This window comes from Theobroma umbraticum, unplaced genomic scaffold (genome assembly GCF_002168275.2).
Source record: "Theobroma umbraticum cultivar Fairchild unplaced genomic scaffold, ASM216827v3 scaffold_44.0, whole genome shotgun sequence".
Taxonomy (NCBI): domain Eukaryota; kingdom Viridiplantae; phylum Streptophyta; class Magnoliopsida; order Malvales; family Malvaceae; genus Theobroma; species Theobroma umbraticum.
In genome coordinates, this window is record NW_018397255.1 from 9570439 (window position 1) to 9581801 (window position 11363).

The 11363-nt window shown below is 39.1% G+C and overlaps 2 protein-coding genes across 2 annotated transcripts; both read left to right on the forward strand.

The window, feature by feature from the left end:
* The first annotated feature begins 2021 nt into the window (after positions 1–2021).
* On the forward strand, positions 2022–4453 carry LOC110409730 (O-Glycosyl hydrolases family 17 protein). Its single transcript, XM_021419180.2, has 3 exons — positions 2022–2210; positions 2303–3631; positions 4196–4453. Exons 1-3 carry the CDS (start codon positions 2153–2155, stop codon positions 4228–4230), a joined length of 1422 nt encoding a protein of 473 aa, XP_021274855.1. The 5' UTR covers positions 2022–2152; the 3' UTR covers positions 4231–4453.
* Positions 4454–7860: 3407 nt separating this feature from the next.
* On the forward strand, positions 7861–10446 carry LOC110409303 (ENTH/ANTH/VHS superfamily protein). The gene has a single exon (XM_021418601.1). The coding sequence runs from the start codon at positions 8138–8140 to the stop codon at positions 10349–10351; it is 2214 nt and encodes a 737-aa protein (XP_021274276.1). The 5' UTR covers positions 7861–8137; the 3' UTR covers positions 10352–10446.
* The last annotated feature ends 917 nt before the right edge of the window (positions 10447–11363 follow it).

Genomic DNA, 11363 nt, shown 5'->3' on the forward strand with positions numbered 1-11363 from the left:
ATCTCCACTTCATTTTATAGCACGGCTTCGAGACTATTCTTATTCCTTTTTCCCTCATTACTAGTTTCGTGAGCGTAATGACGTGGCAAAATGCTACTGGTTCATTCTTCTCACTTTTGTTGTTGAACTAATCAGCAACTGACATGTGGTTACATGATTTGATTTGAGAAACACCTAAGCAACGCTGTTTTCCTATTTGGTCAAAAGAGCAATTCCGTTTAAGTTGGATAATTGTTCCTCTTAATATATTTGATTAAAATATTTTGTGGACTACATTAAAGTTGGTAATTTATATAAAATCCATTCATATAAAAAAATTCACATTTCAAATTATGAGAAATATATTAAAGTAATTTTAATTGATAAGCAAATTTGAACAGTGCCAAATAAATTATAAATAATACTACATCTGCAAGTTCGTATTGTACAAGATAAGAGGAATTTTTTATTTTCTCTAGTAACAAGGAAACACGTTGCTGTCATTTCCCTCAGTTCTCCATCCTTTTGTTGCAAAAGAAACACGTTGCTTGTTTCTAGATTAAGCCCGAGGCCGGACCTTTTCTCCAATTTCAGGTTGGGCTTGGACGTCTGGCTGGGGACCACTCACCCTCAGAGCTCTTGATTTGGCCCATTTTGAGAATTGTGAACGTTTTTTGGTTCATTTAACAAGTGAAATTCATTAAAACAGACAATACCCACAGCAAAATACACCACCAAGTTGCTTAAACAGAGCAACAATGCATGAGAAATACACGTATATAATATTTAAATTTCAAATTAAAAAATAAATACTGTTTAATTAATTATAAATATTTTTCTTGAAGAAATAAAACAAAAATCAAACAAACTATGGGTGGGGTATGAGAGTGAAAAGCTTCTCCCCATGAACGATAGATTAAGCTATGGAGCCAAATTACGCTTACTTAGAATTGCCCACAGAGTAACAAATGAGCGTGTAATGAGGTAGGAATAGAATTAATGTTATCAAGTTTAAGCCAAATTCTGTCTAGGAAGATGGTGCCATGTGATGTGGGTGAGCATCAAATTTGAACAAGTGAAAAAATGTCCGTGCAAATGAAACATTTGATCACAGTTCTGTTAATGGTTTGGGTTGCGGGAGAATGGAACCAAAGCAGAGATTACATGTTGTTTGTACTCATTACAGAGCTAGCTTCTTCGCTTTAAATGCAACAATCTGAACCAGCTGGCCGTTTCTTCAGAACTCCACCGTTCCCATGTGGCCTCCTGAGGTTGAAAAGAGACTAAACTGCGCAGTTCTAGAACGTGTTTTTTTTTTTTGGGTGCATTGCACAAAACTGTGTTCATCAAAACCCATGGAGGCAGCATCTGAACGTTAACCTACTTTTTTCACAGATTTAGATGCTGGTTCGCTACACTACACAAAAAGCACAATTATTAGGCAATTTTCTTTTTCTTGCATCCAGTCAAGCACCGGCACTTCCCTGTGCCCAACGTTCAAAAATTGAGTAAAAAAGGGAACCCCCATGTCCAACACTTTTATCTAATACACATGCCATTATTAATTTCTTCACAGGATTCATCACTTTTTATCCCCTACATTTTCCCTACTGCCACCCCGATGAACCCGACTGTCAAAACCGCTCTTTTGGAGACTTTCAGCTCACAACAGGACACGTGGAGAAATGGAGGATGATGATGCATTGAGGTTGATCAAGGTGAGAAGCATAAGAATGTGGGATTGGGGCAAAGAGTAGTCGACATTAAACGGTCGAGTAAGTGGGGCCACGTGGGTGTAGTGGCCAATATAACCTTTTTTTTAAGCCATTTTTAGCTCTTATAGGCCCTGAACCCAAATGGGGGATCGTGGTCCGTGCAGACTCTACCTCGCTCCTTGCCTGCCAGCGCCTCTCTGTCTGTCTCTCTCTCTCTGCCCTTAGGCTTCTTGTCAATTTCCCTGACACCCGGGTCCACCCCACCATCTCGATCTCCTCAAAAATACACTATTCCCACTCACACCTAATCTCCCCGCCCTCACTCTCTGTCTCTCTCTTTTTTATAAATAAACACTAAAAAACCCTACCATTAGCTCTCACTTCCCACTCCCTCACTTCTCACTTCCGCTTCCTCTGTTCTTTTCTGCTCAGCTTCCGAAAAAAGTTAGAGCAGAGCGATGGGGAGCTCCTTCATTACTTCTCTTGTTCTACTCATTTCTGTTTTCACTCTTGCAGGTGAAGCTACATTTTGAGTTCCCATTTTGTTTCTCTCTGCTTGTTGTTTCTCTGGTTAAAAGTTACATATTATCTTTTTGTTGCCATTGCAGATTGTGGTTCTATTGGAGTAAACTATGGAAGAATAGCCAACAACCTTCCGTCAGCAACCAAGGTGGTGGAGCTACTAAAATCCCATGGTCTAAACCGTGTCAAAGTCTACGACACCGACCCGGCCGTTCTCCATGCATTAGCTGGATCAGGAATCAAAGTCACCGTCGACCTCCCCAACGAACAACTCTTCGCTGCAGCCAAGAGCACTTCCTTTGCCAACTCTTGGGTCGAAAGAAACGTCGCCGCTTACTACCCTCACACTGAAATCGAAGCCATTGCCGTTGGTAACGAAGTCTTCGTGGACCCTCACAACACGACCAAGTTCCTCGTACCCGCCATGAAGAATATCCACGAAGCTTTGGTTAAGTTTAACCTTCACTCAGATATTAAAGTCTCTTCCCCCATTGCCCTTTCCGCTCTCCAAAACTCTTACCCTTCTTCAGCCGGATCTTTCCGACCTGAACTCACTGAACCCGTTTTTAAACCCATGTTGGATTTCCTTCGTCAAACCGGGTCGTTCCTTATGGTCAATGCCTACCCCTTTTTCGCTTACGAGTCAAACACTGACGTCATCTCGTTGGACTACGCTTTGTTCAGAGAGAATCCGGGTGTAGTGGATCCCGGTAACGGGTTGAGGTATTTTAGTCTTTTCGATGCTCAAATCGACGCCGTTTTCGCGGCAATGTCTGCTTTGAAATATGATGATATTAAGTTGGTTGTGACGGAAACGGGTTGGCCCTCGAAGGGCGATGAAAATGAGAACGGCGCGAGTATCGAAAACGCCGCCGCTTATAACGGGAATCTGGTCCGTCGGATCTTGACCGGTGGTGGGACCCCTTTGAGACCCAAGGCAGATCTCACCGTTTATTTGTTTGCCCTCTTTAATGAGAACAAGAAATTCGGGCCTACATCGGAGAGAAATTACGGGCTTTTTTATCCTAACGAGGAAAAAGTTTACGAGATTCCTTTCACTGTAGAAGGGGTGAAGAACTACCGGGACAAACGGTCGCCGGTAGCTGGGAATCAACAAGGGCCAGCTGCTCCCGTTAATGGTGGAGGAGGGAGCGTGTCGAAGAGCACGACGGGGAACACGTGGTGCGTTGCAAACGGTGAAGAGGGGAAGGAAAAGCTGCAGGCGGCTCTAGATTACGCATGTGGTGAAGGAGGTGCTGATTGCCATCCGATCCAGCCAGGTGCCACGTGTTACGATCCTAACACCATCGAAGCCCACGCTTCGTTCGCTTTCAACAGTTATTATCAAAAGAAAGGGCGCCAGATGGGAACTTGTTATTTTGGCGGGGCGGCCTACGTCGTCACCCAACCACCCAGTACGTATTCTATCCTAAAGCCATTGATCTTCATTCACTTTTTTAAAATTTAATTCGGCGCATACGAAGAAGTAATTTTTCGCAAATTCTGCTAATTTGCGCTTACGAAGTGCTTTAAGGCTCATGTTAGTGACATGTGAAGTGTAGTTGTTAACCTGCACCATGAGAGTTAGTCGGCCACTTGGGGCCCAACCCCAAGGGATAAAACAATGGTGCACGCCAGGTCAAAAAAAGGCCACGTGATAAGTGGTGAAAGTGATTTTAGAATCTTTCAACTGCGGACGTGGTCTCTATCTATTGGGTCACTGTTGTGGGCCACTGTTTTCTGTGAGATAAACCGTGTTAAATTAAATTTAATGCTGCAGCTCTGCCGCGCCTGCAATTTCCCTACCTGAATTATTGTTGTCCTAGTAAAGTTGACCTTTGGGTGAAGTGAAAGCATTAGTGGAATTCAACTAATTTTAGTTGTAATAAAAAAGTGTGCAAGTGTTGTTTGTAATTAGCTTTAATCTTTCCCCTTTGTTTAAAGGCTAAAAAAATGAGTGTGTTTGTTTTCTTTTGCAGAGTATGGTAATTGCGAGTTTCCCACGGGATACTGAAGACCAAGAATAAAGGACCAAGGGGGAGTGGTTGAAAGAGATAGTTACTAGTGCTAATTTGATTGTAGTTGGTTTTGGGTCTTTTGGAATTTTTTGGGAGGGGGTCTACTGTGTATTTAGTTGGATTTGTTAGGCAAATATTTGGACTACCTTTGTGTATAAATGGATTCTAATTGTGTTTCTAAGTCGACCTTAAATGGGAATTATAAGTTGATTACTACTAGTACTGGGTATTATTTCTCCTTGATTACTTCTACTCTTGTAGCTAAAAGTCACTCGATGCCAAAATGCAATGAATTGAGATGGGCTGGAAAGTGGAAACTACAAAGAGTCTATATGTCTAAAGATGCTCAATTACTTCCCATATGTTGGCATTCTATAGCTGCTGTTTAGCTCCAGTTGGGGCATTGATTGATTGCCCAGAATAAAGGGATTTCAATGGCTTTCAACTTTTCATGGAATATGTTGTCCCAAAGTTTTAACACTTTCACAAGCTTTCTCTTACTTTTAATCAATGGCCGTAGAGTAAGACTTAGGAATTGTAGTTGGATTTGGAAATAATGATTTGCATAATTGTGGTTAAGGCACAGTGGATCGGAAATCACTTTTCTTTGGGAAAGAAAATTCCTCTGAATCTGTTTGGTACCACCTTTGTTTTATACATTAGCTTCTTGGAATCTGACTACACAACCGAACTCAGTCCCTGTTTTGCTCAAATCGCCAAGTGATGGGATTCTTTGAGCCCCAAGTTTCTTGCTTTTTCTCCACCTTTAAATAGTCTCTTTGCTAGTACTCTAGTAGCATAGGTGAGGGAATTCTACCCAATGGGATATACAAAATGGAAACACAAAGAAGTCAAAAGGCTCTTGCAAAGGGAGAGATTAGTTAACTATAGTTGACATCGGATTCCACTTGGGCAAAAACTTGAAAAGAAACCCAAACATTTTTCTAAGCCAGTATTCTGAAATTCAATGTTGACCAACCTCCCTCGTTGCACTACTTTCTCAAGCGGCGTAAATGATGTTCTAGGTCTAGGCTTCTTAGGCTCTTAGCAATAGCCAGAGTCGCAACCATGGCGCCCGCCCTGCTCGCATTCCGTACTAACTCCAAAAGGAAATTTGGGACAAGTTCCAAGTTTAATGTTAGGAAATGGATATTGGGAATTACCTCTCCAGAGAATAAACCAAGACAGGTTATCAATAAGGCTTAAACTTGATCAGACCACTAACATGAAGGTGAAAGATTATAGCAATGGAATGAACCTGTTGTTATCACTTAAGCAGCCTATTTCTTGTCAAGGTAATAATGAAAGGTAAACTTGTATTGTAGGCCCTGCTTTGGATAATTGGAAACTCGGAATGAGCGACTGATCGAAGGCATGATGCTGTGTAAAAGTTACCTTGGATCCAGTTTGAAGATGCCAAAAATGCAAATGCATATGCAAAGCATAATGATAATGTGAACCTGAAAAAACATGATGATGAGAAAGGTTTTGATATAAAATCACACTCACAAAAATATTTTCTATCATAAGCAGACGACAACGTTATTTTTAAGCAGTGGGAAAGTGCAAACATTTTTTAAGCTCTGAAAATGAGAGGGGGTTTGATCCCATGTGCTTGAGGTCCCATCTACGCAATTGCACGGGGGCATTTGTAATTTAATATTTGTTGCTATTTACAGAAGGAAAGCAGGTCATTTCGTCAACTTGGAGCAGGACCATGGCTTGCTATTAAATTGATGGGTCCTTTATTCTTTTTATGAAAAAAAAAACTGAAATTTAGATGAATTTTAGTAGGTCATATTCCCAAAGTTACTAACTAAAAATTATAATAAAAAATAAAATTTGAAGACTAGTATTTCATAATTGTTAAATCAAAATATATATGGTTCATCAAAATTTTATTTTTAAGAATTTATTATTGAATATCATATGATATATGATTAAAATATAAATTAATTATAAATAACATGTTTACATTTAAATAAATAAAATTTAAAAATGTTTTATTTATTTATAAGATTGAGTATTATATAATAAAGAGCATAATGACTTTTTAATTCAAACTCTCAATATGTTCCTTATTATTATATTTTTTTTTATAAAACATGGATTTTTATATTAAATTATTAACTAAAAAAAAACATTTGACACATTAACGACAAGTGAATCTGATTTTTTTATTTGTTAGTACTTTTCTGTCTGAAGTTTTAATTTTGGAGGTGGAAGCCCAGAAAAATAATATTTCATGTTTTATTCTAAACGAAAATAAATAAATAAAAGAATCTTTAGTAATTGTATATGATAACATGAATACAAACCTATTAAAGTATATTATATGAGACCTGTCACGTATCTAATTGGGATCTTATCGTATTATATTGAATAATAGTTATCATGTATGATAACATATTTATAACTATGAAATGTTTTAATGAGTACTTTTATAGCTTTCATTAATTAATGTCAGTTTTAAATTGAATAAAAAGGGAGAGAATGTGTTATATACTTATATTAACTCTTTCATCTAAAGCAAAAAAGATATATATATATATATATATATATTATAAATAGTAGTATTTTACTGTAGGACATTCATCAAAATATTTCTTATAAAATGATTATAATATCATTAATTAGAAAATTTTGTTAAAGTGGCTAGTGAAATTAATTGGCATTGACGTTCGCTGAATTGAACTACTAAAAATAATGCCCTGATTGTTTGATGAGTGAAGTTCAAGGCTGAGCGGCAGATAAGGGGGGTCCTCTCCTGCCTCCTCAATTCGTTTCAAGCAAATGGAAGGTGAGGATTATGAGGGGGGAGACTGGATATGGAGTTAGTAACTATTCGATTGATTGGTGGGGGCATTATGAATTACGAATTATGAAATCGAAGGTTAAACAAGTGTTGGGAGGGATGAGGCTGTCACCCAAAATCTCTATCTCTTGGGAACCATCAATGGGATTCCCTTTGCCTCCCAGTTCCTCTTACACTTGTCACTGTGTTCCTCACATGCTCTATCACTGTTATTGCTCCCACTTTCTTTCTTTCTGTTTTTGTTTTTATAATTTGCTATGAGACTGCTGTCCACCGCTTCTTGTCCGCATACTTACTCCATAAAAAGACACTGCGTAGTCCGTACTAACTCAACTTTGTATCCTTCTGAATTATGCGTTTTTCTTTTTAATATTGAATGTACTGTTCTAACATTGTGGTTAAGTTGATTGAGATTCTTGTCATAGTTGAACTTTGCCTTATATACATGTCGAAATGCAATGGCAAAGTTCAACTAAACTTATGAGCCTTGATTCATATTGACCAATTTTCTCAATTTAGAAAAGCACTGTAACAGCCCAAACTATCTGTGAACGAATGGGGTCCTGCAAAGCCCAGATATGTGAATGGACCATGACCATCCAATTCAAGGTTACAAATTTTGAAGGCCCAATCAAGCCCCATTGCCAGATAAACCAAATGCCAAATGATACAGGTATATTGATCCTCATAATTATATAAAAAAACCAAATCCAAATTCATGTTTGGATACTGAAAGTGGGACTAAATCTTATTTGAACTGGTGCTTGATATATAATAATCTATAGTTGGTGTAAGTTGATACTACAAATATATAAACCCGCTCTGATTGGGGATCCACGTACCTGTAGGGAGTTGCAATTTTTAGGAATGGGTCAACGGAACTTACGAGTCTTTGTCAGGTTTACAAGGTTGGGAGAGTCTCAAGGCTTTTGGCTACAGTCTCCACCACCCAAAATAAACTATACATTCCCGCTGTTACTATTTTTGGGATCATAATTTTCCAAGAAAACCAAGTCCCGAAAGAAGGAAAGGGAAACGGGAAAGCTCAAAGGATTAAGGGGAAATAAGAAAGAGTTTGGGAATCAGCCATGCCAAGCAAGTTAAAGAAGGCGATTGGGGCAGTGAAAGACCAAACCAGCATCAGCCTTGCCAAGGTTGTTAACACCAATTCCTCCAATCTTGAAGTGGCTGTCCTTAAAGCTACGACCCGTGACAAAGAGCCCACCGACGAACGTTACGTTAATGAAATCCTTCAGACTATCTCATCCAACAAGCTTAACGCCGCAATCTGTGCCCATGTCATTGCCAAGAGAATTGGCAAAACGAAGAATTGGGTTGTTGCCCTCAAATCTTTGGTGCTTGTTCTTCGAATTTTTCAAGATGGTGACCCTTTTTTCCCTAAAGAAGTCCTTCAAGCGAGGAAACGTGGAGCCAAGATTCTAAACCTTTCCACTTTTAGGGATGACTCCAATTCCAGCCCTTATGATTACACGGCTTTTGTAAGGTCGTTTGCTTTTTATCTTGAGGAGCGTTTAGATTGCTTTATCACAGGGAAGCTTCAGAGAAGATTTACGTACAAAGAAAGGCAGAATAGCCATCCAAGAAGCCGTCGAGTTAACCAACAGCCTGTTGGAGAAATGAAGCCGCCAATGCTGCTTGACAGGATTTCTTATTGGCAACGATTGCTTGATAGAGCCATTGCCACCAAACCAACGGGTGCAGCCGAGACAAACCACCTGGTTCAGGTTTCTCTTTATGCTGTCGTTCGAGAAAGCTTTGATCTTTACAGGGACATATCTGATGGACTGGGTCTTCTTTTAGATAGCTTCTTTCATTTGCAACATCAATCCTGCGTCAATGCCTTTCAGTATTGTGTCAAAGCCACAAAGCAATTCGAAGAGCTTAGTTCTTTTTATGATTCTTGTAAGAGCCTTGGAATTGGGCGAACCTCGGAATATCCAAGTGTGCAGATGATATCGGATGAGCTTATGGAAACTTTACAAGAATTCTTGAAAGACCAAGCTTCGTTTCCATCACCTGGGAAATCCCCATCTTCTAATTCGCCTCGTTTGCTTTTCCTCCCGGCACCACCAGCCAAGGATCCTTCTGGAATTACAGAGAGAGGTTCTCAAGCTGGTTCAAGATGCACATCCTTGGAAGATTTGATGAGTCAGACAGAATCTGCTGGAACAATAAGCCCATCTTTCTCGGTCGAGCGTCTTTCGGAGGTTTCTGAGAAACAGTGTCATGAACAAGAAGATATGTATAATGTCACTGAAACAGGTTCAAACCATTCCTTACCAATTGATCAAGGAACCAATGTGACTATAGATTTTGTATCCTTTGATGACTGGCCAAAGGTAGATCAAAAACAAGGGCAAATTAATTCAACAATATTGGATTCAATCAACGGTGAAAAGGGTTGTTGGGAGCTTGGTTTAGTAGAGGCACCAGCACAACCTGTACAGGCTCCTCAAAACGTATCAAATGATAACTCTTTCTTTGACAACTGGCTTCAACAAGATCATCACCAAGACCAAGCTTCTCAAAATGTACTCAACGGTCATTCATATATCAATGACTGGCTACAAGAAAATCAAAAGCTTGAGCAAGCTTCTCACAATGTAGCCAATGGCCATTCGTATCTTGATGACTGGTTGCAAGAAGATAAAAAACTAGAACAAGCTTCTCAAATTGTAGCCAATGACCACTCCTGCTTTGGTGACTGGCTTGGGGAAGATAAGAAAGAACCAGAAAAACCACAGCAAAATTCAGCATTTAATTTGAGCAATGGTGGTCAGGAAGATTGGGAGCTTGATGTTGTAGAGGCCTCAACACAACCTGCACAAGCTTCTCAACATTTAGCCAACGGGATTGAGCTCTCCATTGCAAATGATCTATTTGATAAAAGACCAATATCCCAACGCCAATACAATCCATTTCTTGATGATGAAACTGAAATATCGGCAGCCATTGCCACCAATACCAATGAAAATGCAGCTTTTCCTGATAACTTCTCAGTGGCACCAACATTTCAGGCAACACCAACTTTCTTAGCTCAGAGTCCTAACGAAATTGCCACACCAACATTTCAGGCCACGCCGACATCTATTTCCGAGAATCCTGACAGGACAACAGCAGCGTTTCAGGATGAGCAAGATGACCCTTTCGCTCCATGGCCTACTATGAAAGCTAACAACAATATTTCTTCTGATGAGTGTGTAGATCAGAAAAATGTGTTACTTCAACAAGAGTTGTGGTTGCAGAACCAAAACAAGATTATAGCAAGGCATATTGTTTGATATATTCTTGAATGAAAACTTATATTCAAGTTGTAAATAGCTCTGTAAAACAAACTTACTAGTTGATAATCCAATATTTAATACTCAAATGAAATGTTTTCTCCTCTCATCTGAAGCAATGTCTCTTATCTGGTAGTAGAAATAGATTGATTTCATTCCGTTAACAGAGAAGCTAAACTTGAAAAGAAGGAAAATTGATGCCTTGTGTGCAATTGGAAACTGGAAAAGCAAAAGGATCAATAAGAGAATGTGCAGCACTGCATAGGATGACACATTCAATCGGCCCAGAGAAGATTAATCAGTTTGTTGATAACTCAACAAACTAAAGAAGTGATTTGCAAGTGAAATAGAGTAAAAGAAATCCCTTAAACATCTGAAAAGAAGATACTAAAATTTGAACTTTAAAGGTCCATCAAGAGAAGAAACAATGCAGTTTAGTATTTTACCAAGCTCAATCTGGTCTCGAAATTAAAAAGCTGACCTAAGCTTTCTTAATGGGCAGATGAGCCAATTACAGAGTTCATACTGACAAAATTTCACTGCTAGGACGGCATTGTGAAATGGACTTTGGAATTAGTATAGTATAAAAGAAACACATCTGTTTCTGCCCTACGCCCCTACCTAAGCTTTCGGCTGAGAATAATCTCTTAGCTTAATTCTTAGTTATATTGCAACATATATATATGTGTGTGTGTGTGCGTCTGTGTTTGTGTATGTATGTATATATGCAGGGAATCGGACAACAATGCACAAACTACCTGGACCCGACCCTGACCTGAAGCAAAATATAACATTCCTCTGAAGTCTGGAACCTGCTTTCAAGTGTGTCTATTTTGGAAGTATAAAGTGTAAATCACTTTCCATTTCAAATTCCACCAACTTTTAAAGCTATCACAGAATTGTTACGCCAAAAGGAATAAGGATTGCTTTGTGTCATAATCCTAGGGAATTTTAAGCAAACGACACAGAACAGCCCAATTAAACTTGAGCTAGGGTTCACACTTCACACTAG

Excerpts from the sequence above, each read along its gene's own strand:
- LOC110409730 (XM_021419180.2), top strand. The coding sequence starts at position 2,153 with ATGGGGAGCTCCTTCATTACTTCTCTTGTTCTACTCATTTCTGTTTTC. Across the intron at positions 2,211-2,302 it reads TTCTGTTTTCACTCTTGCAG|ATTGTGGTTCTATTGGAGTA; the intron begins GTGAAGCTACAT and ends TTGCCATTGCAG. Across the intron at positions 3,632-4,195 it reads CGTCGTCACCCAACCACCCA|AGTATGGTAATTGCGAGTTT; the intron begins GTACGTATTCTA and ends TTTCTTTTGCAG.
- LOC110409303 (XM_021418601.1), top strand. The coding sequence starts at position 8,138 with ATGCCAAGCAAGTTAAAGAAGGCGATTGGGGCAGTGAAAGACCAAACC.